The sequence below is a fragment of the Lissotriton vulgaris genome, chromosome 7 (assembly GCF_964263255.1).
Source record: "Lissotriton vulgaris chromosome 7, aLisVul1.2, whole genome shotgun sequence".
Taxonomy (NCBI): domain Eukaryota; kingdom Metazoa; phylum Chordata; class Amphibia; order Caudata; family Salamandridae; genus Lissotriton; species Lissotriton vulgaris.
The window spans coordinates 433,633,390-433,650,394 of record NC_141695.1 but is presented as its reverse complement, the minus strand read 5'-3'; the positions used below and the strand labels follow the sequence as shown (position 1 = coordinate 433,650,394).

The window sequence follows — 17,005 nt, the reverse complement described above, 5'->3', positions numbered from 1 at the left end:
TGTTTCCATCCACGCGGATCTCATCCAGTTCATAATGGCCTCCAATCATACATGGCCACATACGCTGTGACACCTCTATCACAACACATTGGGGAAGTCCAAGCCTATGGACCAGATGAACTGAACTGTACAGAAATGTTGACCATGATGGGCGACCGCGAAGCTCCTTAACTGACTTATCTCATCAGCGGACAGAGATACAACTTGAATCGCAAAAGGGTGAGCTCTTGCGTTCATTACAGCAGCAAAGAAAGCAGCCATTGGAGCTCTGTCTGCTGTGCTGACACTAAACAGCCGGCAGTATTTGACAAATTCAAATACCACTGATAAATATAAGAAAATCAGGCTGTCGCTTTCGGCTCTCAGGAGGAGATTGTTGTGGACTGAGATCAGCACTAATTCTCTTCCTCTAGCTGTGCAGACAGCATGAAACCTCCACAAAGGCTCCACTTGGAAGTTCACAACTCCTTCTGGAGGGAGGTGGTGGCATAAGGTAAATGTTTAGGCAAAGATTAAAAGGAACTAAACGTTAATAATATGAAATGCATTGAGGCTTGGTGAAATTTTCGGTCTGCAGATTTGATCAAATGTAGCATACTATAAGGAAAAGTGTCTGCATTCATACAGTGGGGGGAGCGATAGACACCTTCCTTTCTTTAGTTAAACTTACTTTGAAGCACTCATCAGAAATTATGAAGCACATAAAAACAATGTATGACAAAGAGGAGTGAAAATCTTTGTTATACATTGGTTAGTTTGGGCTTCATGATGGTGCCTAGCAATATAAAATTGTTATTGTAGAATTTCCGTGCATGTAATTTGCATAATGCTAACTCTGCCTTTCCAAGTCTTCATTAGGAAAATCTTATGTTCATTTTAAAGGCTTCTCTACATCTGTGTGCACTGGAAAAATAACAAAAAGCTACTGTGGAAAGAATACTTTTCTCAAGTATGCTCATTGTGCTATTCAATTAAAAAATAAAATCAGGACCTTTATTGCTAATTAGTAGACAACGGTAGCCTTCAGTGTGGTTCGTAATGTCATGATTAAGTGGTAAAGTTGCTTGTGTGATACTTTAGCTATCAAAAAAGGGCAGTGTGGTGCCTATTTCATCCGCTCATCCATCCAGTGTCTGAGTTGTTTTGAGAATGCTTTCTATGGTCAATGTTCTTTGGGGGCAAATTCATTCCAGTAAAAAAATGTTTACACTTCGGGGTTCACACGCTGGTTGCATGTAGTCGTTTATGATCTCCACAGGAGAAGACTGAACAGAGATCCACAGGAGATGACTGAACAGTGACAAATTCATTCATGGCTTTGTTAGGATTTTATAGAGTCCGCCAGGTGGATGCCCCTTGTTGCATGTGTCACATTCTTATTCTTGCTCCTGGCCAAGAGCCCATTGGCCATTTGCAGGTGGAGGTCATTTGTTGTTCCACCGTGGAGGGGTGGTGGACCAAAGAAGTGGGTCATGACAGGAAGTGGTCATGAGTTATGCGACAGAGTGGAGGGGGCAGTGTAGAGCCTATTAAAAGTGGGCTACCCACCAAGTGACCCCCTCTTTGTCCCCTGATGTGCTGCGGGAGCCAGACTGAATGTTTGCCACCCACCCACGCCAACATATCTAAATGGGTGCCCATCGCAGGCATGTAATGACACTAATGCTTGTGGCCACTAAGTTGCAGAGTTGGCTAACTCCTTCAGGCAAAGCCTTTCAGGGGTGAGACTGGTTGGAAGAAGGGCTGACCTGCTGGTGGCCCTACCCTTCTAACCCTACCTCGGGACTCCAGAGATTATGTGTGGCATGACCAAGGGTCATGGGATGCCCCGGCAGTGACCAATGCGCTGTGCGGTCTCTGTAGATGTCTGAAAAGTTTGATGTGAAAGTTTATTCCTATTGGGGTCCGGGGGGGGGGGGCCTGCCCCGCCCGGGGGAATTTGGGGCCGGGGAAAGGGAGGGAGGGGGGTAGAGATGGCGCCGCCCGGGGACGGGTTTAGGTTTTGGCAGTGACCAATGCGCTGTGTGGTCTCTGTAGATGTCTGAAAAGTTTGATGTGAAAGTTTATTCCTATTGGGGTCCTGGGGGGGGGGGGCCTGGGGGGGGAATTTGGGGCCGGGAAAAGGGGGGGAGGGTGGTAGAGATGGCGCCGCCCGGTGACGGGTTTAGGTTTTGGTAGCTTTTGGGCTGGGGGCAGGGCTTGGTTGGGCTTCTTTTGGGCTGGGCTGTGGTATCCGCCCGGCCACGCGGCAGAGACACCATTTTAAGTAAGGTGTCTGGCCGCCGGGCGGGGGGTGGCGGTTGGACAATTTTTCGTCAGGGATTTGTCTGGAAAGAGAGCGGTGCTCCCTGGCTGCTCGCCCCCTCGTTGATGATTACATTTCTCACACCTGGACTTTGTTTGGGATGAAAAGCCTCGCTGCAACAGTGCAAGGAATGTTTCACGGAAAACGCTGGTGTTTTGACAATGCACAATTACACCATAGAGAACGCAGTGCAAACAGAGGCGAACTGTTGAACTACTCCCAATGGCACCGGATTTTCCCGGCAGGCTGGACACTTCGCTGGTGCAGGGACGGGCCGCGGCAGGAGGTGTGCGGGAAACATCGCAGGAGGCCGGAGGAGCTCGGGAGAGCAGCATGCGGCTCCACGCGGCCGAGCGGATGGGCCTGTTCTGCCTGGTGTGGGCGGTAAGGCTCCCACGTGGGACTAGGTGAGTCCCGCTGCCCCTACCCGAAGGGTCCATACGGCCGCCGGGGTTTATTTGGGGCAGGGGAGAAAAGACGGATGTGCTTCTTGGGGGGCGGTAATTTCTGCTCTCTCTGCATAAGGGGTTTATCTCAAGTTTAGCTAGCATGGCATTGTGTGTTGATTGTATGGTGCTGTGGTGTGTGGTAACATGGTACCGTGGAGAGGACGATTTGGTACACCTGGCCTTGTATTTCAGTAGGCAGCATGTTATAGTGGGTACCCTGTTGGAGGATAGGAGGGAATAGTGGGTTGTGGTACACATGGTTTGTGGTATAAGCAATATAGTGGTACTGGTGAGTAGGAAACATAGCATCACGGTGCAGGTACAATACTATTGTAATGCGTTGTAGAGCCTATCCTGGTGTGGGTGGCAAAACACTGATGTGGATAGCATAACACTGATGTGGATGGCATAGTGCAGTGGGGTGGTAGTAGTATAGGCTGGCATTGCCCTGTGATAGGTACTGGTGTGTTCTGGTATCGGCGCCACGATTCTGTGGTGTTACCAGCATAAGTAGGGGGTTTGCAGACTGCGAAGAGGCCGTTCGCGTGACTTCCGGGCACTGCTTGTGGCGGGAGGGCACTGGGAACAATGGCGGATGACATCACGGAGCATCTGTCAGCACTGGGATTATCTCAATTAAGGGGAACATAGACTGCAGCAGTGGAACTGAATCCTTTTAGACGGAGTTCATTATACAGTGGTACTCCCAAACGGTGGGGAACTGTATTATCAAGGCAGCTAATTGGCTGAGAAAACAGTAGAGGAGCGGGATAGTATTGCAACTACTGAATTGAAATGAGGGAGAGCGAGGCGTCGTCCTTTCCGCTTCTACATCCTGACGTAACGCAGTGGTTCCAGAATAGGCATAAGGCATCACATTTGATATCCTCGTTGTTTTACATCGACACATTTCATATGTAACGAGACATGTATTTGGCTGCTATCTAAAATCACTCAGGCTGTTGTGCAATAATTAATTTTAGTCGGTTCTATTCATATTTACAGAATATGAAATACAGTTGGTGTCAATGGTAGGGTCAGATACACAGTTATGGGGCTGGTCGCACACGAAAGTTGAACTGCGGCTGTAATATTTTACTGCCTGTCTTCTTGTACGGCCTCGCGGCACCAATTGCGTGCAGTATACATGAAACGACCTCAGTCAAAATCCCTTATAAAAAGCTTGGGTGCAAACAGGGGTTTTTTGGATTGGGTGGGGGGGTTTTCGCATGTCGCTGGAGCAGGTGTGAGGTGCATTCTGTATGTAGGGGTGGTTCTTCCTAATATATGGGGGAAGAGCAGGAGAACTGTTTGGATTATCGGGGGGTAGGTCAAGCACAATAAAGTATTTAGCCAGGTGGAGAGGCAAATTGACGTTCTGCTAATTGTTACTGTTTGTGGATTGTGGGAATCAGTTAGGGGAGGGGGTGGGGGTGAGGCAGGAAATTACATATTCAGGAGGTTTAGATTGTGCGGCGCAGGCCAAGGATGTTATTGTGTAGAATGCACCTGCTTCCAATAAAGCGGCCTTTATCACACTTACATTGAGTCTCGGGTCGGTGCTTTCTCCCCCCCCCCCCCCCTTTCGCCAATGGGCCCCAATCTTGCTCCTTACTCAGCCTCGTTAGAAACAGCTAAAAGAGAATAATGCCCTCGTCTTAATTTAGTTTTGCAAGAATTGTTAAGTGCCTCTTTATGTACTTTGTTTTAAAACTAGGACTCATGGTTTGGAATTAAGAGCAGTACGTTGTTTTTTTCTTGGCAACTGGCTATCCTTGAATTTGCGTTTAGACTTTCTTCATTCTGGTTTCACTGACTTGGTAGTGGCTTATGCAGGAACAGTTGTCTACTTTTAACGGTCTTCACGATAGCGTCAAGCAAACTGTGTCATGATGCGAAGGGGGGGGCAAATGCCAGAGCAAAAAAAATAAGGGGCAGTTCAATTATAGGATTTCTACTCGTAAAAGAATAGAGGTAAAGTTGACATTACTCATAAAAGACATAGGTGCCAAAAATTCTGATTTGTGCTGCTGAGGCGTAAATCAGAACAGTAACTGCTTGAAAAGGAACGCAGTGTTCTCTTGGGGTAGGGAGTCTTTTAACCTGGATGAGAGGAGTAGCATTGGGGGAGAAAAAATGCATCATGCATCTATGGAAAGAATTGTACATGCACGTGTAGAATACAATATATTTACAGTTTAAGAAGGTGGAAAATCAGACTGGTACTCATTGGGGAATTACACACGGGCTGAATGTTCTGATTACATGGCTGGGATAGCAAAATCCCCCCCACCTTCCCCTCCTCCCACATGTTCCTCATTGATTCCAGAACAAACAGTTGCCTATAACAGAGGAAAGGCCAGTGCTTCCTCCTTTTTAAAGAGAGAATTTAGAAACATTTTATGGCGAGCAACGTTTTGCCACAATATCCCCAGTCCACTTCTTAGCCTTTCTCTCTAATCTCTGGAGCTTCATTGGAAATGTCCTCTCACTCCAGCATCAGCACTGCTCTCCATCATCAGTTTCTTCAGCTCCTTCTATTCGTTCTCCTTCCTCAACTGCATCCCTGACAGTTCCCGGCAGGTCTGTGATGCTGCCAACATCCACAAAAACAGAAGTGGTGGAGCCCTTGTGCCAATTAAAAGGGTCTTCCACCGAACCACTGACAGAGAAGATGTACTTTTCCCAGAGGAAGCGGACCATCTGTGAGTCCAGGAATGGATTACGGGCTTGTACGTTCTTCTCAAAGATGCGCCTGCGGTATTTGAACTCCAGAATTGTCTTGGTGTAGGTATTCAGAGTGAGAACAGAGGCTGACATGCAGAGGGTGAAGGAGAGCCAAGCCAATCTGCAACGGAAGGAGAAAGGAGGCGATTAAAGAAAGATTTTTCAAGTTAGCCTGTATTTAACGAGTGGAATCAGAATGTGCCCCTTCTCAAGTATTTGAATTTGGTATCCATCTTGCATGTTTGAGTGGAGTCTTCGCCAAAAGAGAATATCTCAACTTTATGAATAAGAAAAAAAAGCTTATGGAATTAAAATACAAGTAAAACACTAGGAACTGAAAACAATAGTACAAATCATGGAATGGACAAAAATCCAAATAATTAGGGAAAAGACTCACGCTGTTTCAGGTTGCAGAGAAAATGCAGTTGAAAAATCTTGCACCATCTTTAACCTCTTCCATGCTCGTGACGGAATTGTTCCGTCACGAGCCACGGGTGGGCTGTGCTGGTGACGGAACGGTTCCGTCACGGCCCTGCCGCCGCGTCTGCACGGCGCGAATTCCGCGCCTGCGCTGACGTTCTAAAGAACGGGCGGGGCCGTGACAGAACCGTTCCGTCACAAGCACAGCTCACCCGCGAGCCATGACGGAGCGGTTCCGTCACAAGCAAGGAACCGCCGCGCGGCCGCCCCACCCCCGTGGGCCTGTCGGGGCCCAAAAACATTTGGGGCCCGATTACGATGGGGGACAGACTGGAGTCCGTCCACCATCGTGGTGGTGACTGGGACTGTCCACAATACATGCGTCGGTTCTGCACACCAAATTAGGATGTGACCACCACCATGCTGGTTGCATCTTGCATTTTAACATTGAGGCGGGTGCTGCTGCACCCGCCGCAATGATAGCAGCACCAACTGTGATTTTAAAAGAGCATGTTGTGCATTTCAGTACACTAAGTGGCAGGCACCAGACGGTGCCTGCCACTTAGTGCACTGAAATGTAGGGAGGTACCATGGGTACCCCCCAGTGCACATACACCTCCCCCCAACACATTGGGGGCCCGCAACAGGCCCCCGAAAGGATGTCTGCCAGCCTTTTCATGACGGTTTCACCATCATGGAAAGGCTGGATCACAGCCTGTATCATAATATGGTGGACGGTGCCTGCTAGGCACCCCCACCATTTTATGCATGCAGACCACTCAGCCAGGCAATCGCAGCGTCCGCCACGGTCGCAGTGTGAATCCGCCCACCATCCTAATCTGGCGGGCAGTCAATCCAAATTTGATGGCGGATGGATCACCACTGCACGGCTTGCGGTGGCGGTCCTACCCCCATCATAATGACCCCCTTAGTCGTTATTCACAACCTGTACTGTGAGCTAAAATGTGTTGTCTAGAAATTGAAAGTTACTTAAACAGTCTAGAATCAACTGCAAGTCCCCCAAAGGTACAACCATCCAAGTGCTGGGAGCTCAGTTCTGGAGTTCCCAGTGCCCCCAACTGTGAAATTAGCAAAATTGTTTCACTAAATGAAAAATATGTACCCCATCCTCTTCAAAGTTGCATTTCTAAACCATCACTAAAGAAGTGGGAGTATCCCTCTATCCGGAGTTTGCAAGACATAGGTTTGATTTATATGCCTTATTGACTTGCCCACCATTGAGCTTCTGAGCTACCCTCCCACATATGTGTTAACTGTAGTCAACAAAATTGTGTAGATGGCAAGGGTGTACTAGAAGTTATGCCAGTGGAGAAGACCCTAACAAGGGGCTTTGCAAGTGGTTAGACATTTCGTGGTCCAAAAAACCAATAGAACCGAACCGTAAAACCAGAGGTGCAGCTCATACAGTGACCAACCCGGAGGGGTGGCTTGGGGCAGTATAAGTTAATGAGTCTGAGGCAACGGAGGGGGAAGTGGTGAAGGGGAGGGAGGATGTGTGAGAACAGCAGGAGGGCAAGACCACTGCATCCGTATCATCATCTTGTGGTGTTGTTAATTAAGTAGTCAGAGTGATTTAAGCCAGGGTGGCGTGAAACAGGTGTACTGTAGGTGGGTAAAGTAGCCACGCAGTGGTTGTCAGATGCAGGCGAAGTTAGCATCAGCATGTGCCAACTTATAGGACAAAAGTTCCATTGCCATAACACGCCAAAGACGCGTAAACCATTGAGCAAATGGCAGGGCATTGAGTTTCTTCCAGTGGAGCGTTATAAGCTGCTTTGCAGTGCCTAGCATGTGGCTGATGAATCACCAGTCAGAGTGTGTCATCACCTGTAATTTTAAGGGCCAAATACCCAGGATAATTGTGGTGTATTATGCAGGGAGTGGGAAGTCCGCAGCGCCTTTGATGTTGCCAAGAACCTCCATTCAATAAGTAGTAATAAGAAAGCATGACCCCCAGGTAGCGTATAAGTTTCCCGGTGCAGAAGATTTTGAATGCTGTTTCACATTGTGGGTAGTTTTGTAGGTTTTAAGGATGTTTTGCCAGAGTGTTTTCCACTGCTTTTGGGAGTTGCCCTGTACATAGCTCTTCTGCCATTGTGATTCGTTAGTGTGGAGTTGAGGCTGCGTTCAGTGCTGGAGTACTTGATAGATGCATGAGATCAAGCACCCTAGAACCATCATACGCTCTGACCAGTTTCTCAAAAGAGCTATAGCCCCACTTGAGTCCCGCATAGTTAGACGGGTGGAACACCCAGGGACACAATGGACAGTGTTGTAGGTGTGTTGTCTCAGGGACTTTGAAGTCCACTTTGCATAACTCTAAGGTTTTAATGGCCATCCCCTCTAAAAGATCTCATAGAGTGTGACATTCGCCAGCCTCCCAGTTGGAGATTGTATGGGGGTCAAAAGCCAGAGCTAAATCCAGGTTACGAGGAAGTGGTGTGTTGGGAGAGGTGAAGGTGGTAAGGCTTCTCTGCAGCACTAATCTATCCCATATCTCAATGACCATCCTCATAGGGGTGGCAATGGATGCTCTTCCTGGCCTGGCATGCTTGGGGAGCCAAGCTAGGTCCCACAGGGGGAGACAAACCAATGCACAGTCCATGTGAAACCAGTACTTTTTGCTTTCGCAGACTATCCATTCTGAAAGATCAGTAGCCCAGTAGTAGCCGGGAAGGTTATGGCAGGCTAATCCATCTTTGTCTCTGGGTAGCATTGAAATGGAGCTGGACAGCCGATGTCTATTGCCTACTCAAATAAAATTGTGTGAATCCAGCAGTAGGCATAGGATAGCATCAGAGGGGGTGGGTGTAGGTAGTGAGTGAAGAGGTAAAGAATTTGAGAGAGAATATTCATTTTTATGACGTTAAGTCGGCTCAACCATGACGGATGCAGTGACCTCTACTGCTGTCGATCATCCAGAATGGACTTCTGATATTCCGGCCAGTTAGCTTGTGTCCAGGATTTCAGAGTAGGAGTTAAGTTAAGACCCAGGTATCTAATAGTCCTAGGAACCCTACAAAAGAGAGCTGGTGTCTGTAAGGAGGGGAGGTCCTTTTTAGGTCTTGCCTAGGCAGCGCTTGCGCAGTCTCTTCGAGACCTGCTCTATTCAGGATATGTGCAAAAACAACAGTTGATGGACAGAATGCAGAACAATGTCATACATTCACCCCAGAACAGAGATCTGGGCCTAAATCAATCATTATTTTGCTCACCATGCCATTGCAGTATGAACCCAGACATATGCAAATCAGTCTTGACCCTGTGCCTCATGGGAGCAGTCCAGCCCGAACTGCCAAGCCAGGTCCTCCCTGGACTGGATACAAGCATCCTAGGGCCGGTTTCGGGATTTCACCCCTCTTCAGCCAGGATAGCTTGATTCCAGTGGCATGGTGAGCAAAAAAACGATGGATTGCCACTGGATTCAAGATAGCCTGGCTGATGAGGGTTCTGAACCCGAAACCGGTCCCAGGATGCTTGTTTCCGGTCCAGGGAAGACATAGCTTGGCAGTTTTGGCTGGACTGTTCCCATGAGGCACAGGGTCAGACTGATTTGCATATGGCCATGTCTGAACTGGGGTGGTGGAGTGAGGTAAAGAATGATGATGGATTAAACCCAGATCAGTTGACTGGGGATGAGTATTTGATTTGCTCAAACGCTCTGTCCATCATCCCCTTTGGTATCGCTTTCTTCGCCCTAAGTTGGCAGGGTATGCCCAGACGTGGGTCCCTTGCTCACTTTGCCTCTGGATTCAAGATAGCCTGGCTGATGAGGGTTATGAACCTGAAACTGGTCCCAGGATGCTTGGTTCCGGTCCAGGGAAGACATGGCTTGGCAGTTCGGGCTAGACTGTTCCCATGAGGCACAGGATCAGACTGATTTGCATATGGCCATGTCTGAACTGAGGTGGTGGAATGAGCTAAAGAATGATGATGGATTAAACCCAGATCAGTTGACTGGGGGTGAGTGTTTGATTTGCTCACACGCTCCGTTCATCATCCCCTTTGGTATCGCTTTGTTTACCCTAAGTTGGCAGGGTATGCCCAGACGTGGGTCCCTTGCTCACTTTGCCGCTGGATTCAAGATAGCCTGGCTGATGAGGGTTATGAACCCGAAACCGGTCCCAGGATGCTTGTTTCTGGTCCAGGGAAGACATGGCTTGGCAGTTCGGCTGGACTGGTCCCATGAGGCACAGGGTCAGACTGATTTGCATATGGCCATGTCTAAACTGGGGTGGTGGAGTGAGCTAAAGAATGATGATAGATTAAACCCAGATCAGTTGTCTGGGGGTGAGTGTTTGATTTGCTCAAACGCTCCATCCATCATCCCCTTTGGTATCGATGTATTCAGGATATGGGCATGAAGCTCTGGCCACTTTCCATCCATCTTTTTAATGGGCTCCTGTCCCTGTCCTTTGTAAATGGTGGCTTTTCATTGGTTAATAGTCTTAGTAGTGCCTCCTTAGTACCGCTTTGTCTCTTCTTGTAACCTCCCACGAGGACACCCCCTGTTACATGTGTTTTTATCCCCTAGGTTTTAATTCCAGGTGCAAGGCACAATTTCCTTAAAAGGATTCAGGCGGGACACACACTTGGTCCTAAGCTAGGCTGGCAGTGGTTACTTCACTCACTAGAACATCTCATATTTATATGAGATCGTCTTCAACCTAATTCAAAATTAACGTAATAATTATTTTGTCACTTTCCAAGCTACTAATTGTATATATGGACATAGCTATTTGAATGTACTCGTAGCACTGTCTTGCATGCAATGCATTCTGGGTAGGGTGGATTTACCATATCTTCTGCAGGGTGCAGTACCATATGTTACCAAAAGAGGTCCCAGGGGTCCTTTTACTTCGGTTGTTACACGTATGCTTTAATTAGAGCCTGGGAGCACTATTTTCTTAATTGGCTTTTTTTCTGTCTGCTGTTTGCGGCAGGACACTCTAGCACAACGCTTTTTTAAAAATGTAAGCAGTACTGCCGCCTCAGATGGCATAATGGCGGACGTGCTTTTCTATTACCTGAACATGGGCGTGCTTGTTTTGTTATAGTGGATGGTCAGCTGTCCACCACAGCCTTACAACTTTAAAAATAGGATCGCGATTATCCAGAAAGAAAGCCCATCACCACCTTTTTAATGTACATGTCCTTTGTTCGCTGAGAGTGTATACCACCAACTACTTGTAGAACTAGATTAAAAAAAAGTGTCTAATCAAAAATCAGAGTGTGCTGAACCTGGCTATCGCCTCACAATTATTTAAGTTTCACATGAGACTCTTAGCATTGCTAATGTCTGGATATGATTCAGACCACACTCGCATAGTCCTCTGGATGAGAAGTTGTCAAAAAATCTTTGGGAAAGTACTGACCGCTAAAATATGGCAATTAGCAGCCAGTCTATCGATGTTTAACCTAGCCAACTCTGTCTTTTGATCAAATAGAAGTCCTCACTCTTGGACACACTTCAATTAGCCCCTGCCATTGGACATCCCATATTGTAAAGAATGTCGGTACTTAGGTTCTGCTTTCACTTTCGATTATCAAATGTTTGCAATTTTCAAGAACATCATGCAACCCTTAAACTCAATGTGCACCATTACAGTTTTAGAGCTATGATACTACCAGTTTGCATACGCTACTCATAAAAACATAACATAGCAACATAAACCCAAAATTTCCATAGTACTAGATCTAGACTCTATATTATAGAGTCCAGAATATTCAGCTTTGCGAGAACCTGCAATCAAAACTCTCTTGCCTTTCAGCTCATCCTACTTATGTGAGATTGGGTTCTCAGCGCTTGCGGTACTAAAGACTAAGTACCGTTCAAGACTGGATGTGGAGCACAACCCGAGGATGGCAGTGGCAAAAATCCATCCACAGATTGACCGTCTCTGTGGCGAAAAACAGGCACACCCGTCACAATAATGTTGATGGTGTTATTATCAATCTGTCATTTGTAAAACAAAGCATTCTAGTAAAAACAATTTGCGCACATTTTATATTGGGAAATTTTGTTTTGAGCTGTGTAATAAGCCTCTGTAATTTAACAACACCCACTCACAAACCTACAGTTAACTAAACTCTTATTGCGTTGAACATTATTTACCGGATATGGCCCGGGATTTGCGGGTGGCGGTCAATTATGTAGTGTACCACATTCCTGAAATTTCTGCCAGGTGGTGGGGGGGCCCGACATTTCCAAAAATTCAGCAGGGGGGGGGCTCAACCTACAAAAGTTTGAAGACCTCTGCTCTATAAGCATATAATGACTATCTTTCTTCGCTCTTATAGGGGAACTACTCTATTACAACTGTGTCATTCTGTTTTTTAACTTACCCAAAGGACCAACCGTAATACCAGGTCTGAGGTCTCCAGTCTTTTGGGCCGAGGTTAACCGTCACCTGGAACACCGTCATATACATCATGTGAGCCACCATGCCAAGAAGCCCTGATGTGAACGCAGAGCGAGATTGGTAAAGGGAAGAAAATGACGAACTATGAAAATCAGCATGTGCACTCCATCCATCATAATGTATTCACAGACCTTCAAATAATGTGCTGGTTTTGTGCTACTGTGGCTAGCCCTACTTGTCCAAGTTCTTTTATCGAAATTAAATAAAAATCAAATTACCCATCAAGGATGACACATGGGGATGTTGTAATTTACTGTACTCTGTAGACTAGATCTGTCAGTTTCATGATGTGCTGAGATGCTGGGACGTCTCTCTCTCTCATTACACTAGCACGGCATGGCTGACTTTAAGTATGTACTCCCAAGTACACTTTACAATTACGCGCACATAGTTGACAGAGCCATTTGCACCAGAGATCACACAAGCACAAAGACAAACTCACCTTTTGTGTAATAAACCTTTCTACCTGAATTACCATTTTAATGCTACTCACCTTTGACCACACTCAAGTGAATCTGCTGTGGAGGTCAGCCCTCAACTTCCCCTCACCTGTGGAACTTTCACATTTTCACATAATACCCATAACAAACTGATTACTGTTCAGGAAACAGTTATTAACTATCTCTTCTTCCAAACCTTCAATCATCTCCCACTTTCCACTCTTGCTTCAGTTGTATGACGGAACCCCACATTCATTTACCCAGCATGCCCATACAACGCAGTCACTACCCCGACTGCAACGTTACCAGGTGTTACTTTAGCACACAAGTCGTTACAACAGCTTGCTTTCGGGAGCACTAGACTTTGGAATAATATAAATTACTATTTCAACTCCAGTCTACGCAACAGTAGGGATGTAAAAAGGCTTTAGTCGGACTTCGTAATGCAACTATTCGTCCTTGCATAACCCTGCCTGACTACAGTTACAGCTTTGTAGTCCTTCCAGACCCAACAACAGTGATTACGACTGAAAGTGAAACCTTGGGCTGGGCAAGACATCGAAGTGACATCAACAGCGATGAAACCCAACTTTGTCCTGCCCTGAGCTTTTGTTGCCAACAGCTTCAGCCGGAACTCGATGATGACATATCCAACTTCAAACAACCCTCATGTGATTCAGCCTTGGACCCTGCCCTGCTGGAAGACTTTGAGAACCAAAAAGTAAACTTTTAACAAGTGTTATTAGTCATTGGCTTCAAATCGTGCTGCTGCAGGTGCTCTATAAAATAAACAGCCCCTGTTAACATTCACCCTTGCCCTTCCCACGGCAGGACTGAATGTTCAAGGGCCTGTAATTCCACCACATCACGAGCCACATGCCTGGCTTTATTTGATCCAGCCAGTAGGGGAAACAACCTTTACTAGGAGGATTTTACACCGCAATTTAATCATGGTTGTTACAACGACCGTGTTGTTGCCATGCAGTGCCATTACAATGCAAGTCGTTACAATGACTTGCACTAGATGGCGCTCTGGACTAAAGAATAGTATGATTTACTATTCCAATACCTACCATATTGTTGCACACACTGGATTTGGAATAGTAAATCATACTATTGCTAAGTCCAGCGCTCCATCTAGCGCAGTTCGTTGTAACGACTTGCGTTGTAATGTCACTGCGTGCTAACAACGCGGTTGTTGTAACAACCGCATTGTGATTGTACTGCGGTGTAAAATCTGCATACTAAAGGTATATATTCAGCCAGTAGTGCCTTTCAATACCTCTGTGAAGAAAGAGTACACACTCACATCTTTGCAGTACTAACACACTGCTCTATCAAAGTGTTTTGGAGTGAAAAGCAGATAAGTGGGCTTCTTAGGCAATGGCGTGGGTAATATGATTCTGCTTCTAGCTCTATATTATGGGGGCTTCACGAAACATTCAATGAGCAGACAACAGTTGGAAAAATGCTAATTTTCAATGTTGCATGCCTACTTTTTTTCTTTCAATAGGCATATCTATGCAAATAGTTTCTGCTAAAGATTCTTTTCTAAATTGCAATGTTGGCAAAAGTAATTGTTCATTAGTTTATGTTGCTTTAAATAGACACAGCTACACCCAGAATTTCTTATAAAAACTCTATAGGTTGCCTTGTTTGTCATAAGTACAAGTTCTTTAGTTTTTCCCATGAGTAAGTAGGCAGGCGGTGCTAGCCTGGTCACTGTCAAGAAAGTCTTCAAGACCTACAAGTGACATTTCAACTAACTTCCACATCTCATCGCAGAACCTCCCCAGTGCCCTACATAAGCTCTACCATACTGCGTAATTGACACATGATTGTGAGTCAAAGGAAAAAGGATGAAGGAAGCCAGGGAGTCAATATATCCACAAAACAATGAATATAAGAGGGATTGGGCTAGCTGAGCTGACCATGTTCATAACTGAAAAATGAAACAGCAAATTATGGAGAGAAAAAAACCCATAGAGAAGAGGGGAAGATAATGACAAGAGGTTTTCTATCGTTTACTCTGGTTGACCACCCACCACCCCTTCACCGGAGCAAGATGAACTTGTTAAAGGTTATTGAGGATTACAGCTCTTTACCTGCAAGGACAGAAATGATTGCAGCGAAGGCATTAATCTTCAGCGCATTGATGAAGTGACTAGAGCAGGCCAGCTCCAGGCACATCAGCAGGAACCCCAGGCTTAGCAAACTGATGAAGAGGAATTCAGACACAACAGACATCCAGAGAAGTCCTGTAATGGCGCAATGCAAATGGATTCCTTTATTAAAGCAGAAACACATCTTGAACATTCTAAAAGGTTATATACCTCAAAGCCCCAAACATTGCATAGCTATGGACTTCTGATGTCCACTGTCGTAGCATACAAATGACACGCTAAATCAAATGAAAGTTCTGGATAATAGCTACATGTTTTTACTTTAAGATATTGCCACATTCTGAATGAAAGTGAAAACTGGCCACTTTAAATTGGGCAAGCTAACAAATGACCAAAACTCTGATGGCCCTTACTCCGTCAGGCTGTCGGAGGAGTATGCAAGTGGTGGAGATGAGTAGTCTGTGCCACTGACATATTCAAGTTCCGTCCGACTGTAATTGAGGCGGGCGCAACATTAGTGTTGCAGAGAGGGTACTCTGTTGTAGTTGAAAAGGAGTCCCTCTCTGCCATACTTTAAATCAGGCCCTTTGTGTGTTTCACCTGGTGTGGTACACCCTGTAGAAGAGTTTGCTACCTGGGAACCATTTTTGTGAGTATTTACACATGGCACACACTGATTATTGGTGTTACAGGTGTGTTAAAACAAATAAAGAATGGGCATGGAGCTACATCTACTGTTGATGTAGGGATGAAATTAATAGGCTATTTTGAAACTTTCCACAATATTTCTCAGTAACGTTTGAGGAGAAGTAGTGGTTCTCGCAGTGCAACACTTGTTGGTGTCTTTCTTGCTTCCCAAGTATACCAGCTTACAACTCTGTAAGCGGGTATACTTTAAGGTCTGGAGCCATAAAACTGCAACTCAAGGAAGGAGGAGTGAGGGTTTCGATAAAGAAAAGTCTGCACTGGCGACTTAGAAAAAGCAGAAGGATAAGCAGAAAGACAGGATTTGCTCTCCACAGCAGAATTCCAGTAGCAGTAGATCTCATTTGGTAGACCATGATAAAATTAAGAAGCAAGATCATATCAGTATTCCGATAACTTTTCTTTGCTTTTTTTGCCAGACTCTAGTGATAGTAAAAAGACAGCAAAGAGCAGATGGACTTAATATTGCAGAAAAATGAATATAATCCACACACTTGTACATCAAATAGATCATCACCCACTGTTTATTGCTATATCGAATATTATCTTTTCTAATCAGAACAAGATTAATGAATTACAACTTTCAATTCTGTAGTAATATCGCACCCATGTTCCATAATTTCATGAAAAGATGTTCAAGCTTGTCGTGTCTTGATAAATTCTTTCACTGAAAATGTGCCAAGTATTCACACCAGCGTAGCCAACATGTTTCATCCCTTCTTCCGAGACTTCTTCTGGGCTTTGCTCTCTCATACAGGTGTTCCACAGGCATCAGTTCACATTAATTAGTCCAAAGGGTCCTTAATTAAAAAATTAGGATCTTCGTTTTGTTAAAACACGATTAATCAGATTCAACAAGTTTGTGGTTTTGGCCTATGTCAGCAAATGAACCTAGTAAGCGATTCACTGAGCGCGTTCACCGTCTCTGGGTTGCGAGTTCAAATACATTGGCTACACTGGTGTGAATACTTTGCACATTTTCAATAAAATAATTTATCAACACAAAACAAGCTTGAATGACTTTTAATGAATTTCTGGAACAAAATTGAAAGTTGTAATTGTTCTGATTCGAAAAGATAAGATTCCATATAATCAATATTGATCAACAAGTGTGTAGATTATCAAATTAAGGGGACCCAGGAGGCTGTTTTCCCTTGATTTGAGCACCACTCATTTACAATATACACCACAGTTTGATAGGTGCGGCATCTAGATTATACGCCTGCTTTTGTAAATAGTTTGTAGAAAAATGAATATGTCAGACAAAAAAATATGTTAAACAAAAAAGTGACTGAAAGTCAACACCAAAGGTTGAGGTTACTGTGAAGGGAGAATAGAAAGGTTCAGACTCAAAATCTAATTTTAAGAAAATAAAGTAGCTGGTATAACGAAA

General features: G+C 45.3%; 1 protein-coding gene across 1 annotated transcript in view; it reads right to left on the bottom strand.

Annotated features, from left to right (window-relative positions):
* Positions 1-5,090: 5,090 nt before the first annotated feature.
* Positions 5,091-17,005, bottom strand: part of LOC147701795 (germ cell-specific gene 1-like protein) — a 124,040-nt gene continuing 112,125 nt past the window's right edge. The window contains exons 4-6 of the mRNA XM_086928701.1: positions 14,890-15,042; positions 12,268-12,379; positions 5,091-5,602 (exon numbers count right to left, since the gene is read on the bottom strand). Of these exons, the coding sequence (XP_086784827.1) occupies positions 5,254-5,602; positions 12,268-12,379; positions 14,890-15,042 (614 nt within the window). The 3' untranslated portion in view covers positions 5,091-5,253. The remainder of the gene's footprint in view (positions 5,603-12,267; positions 12,380-14,889; positions 15,043-17,005) is intronic.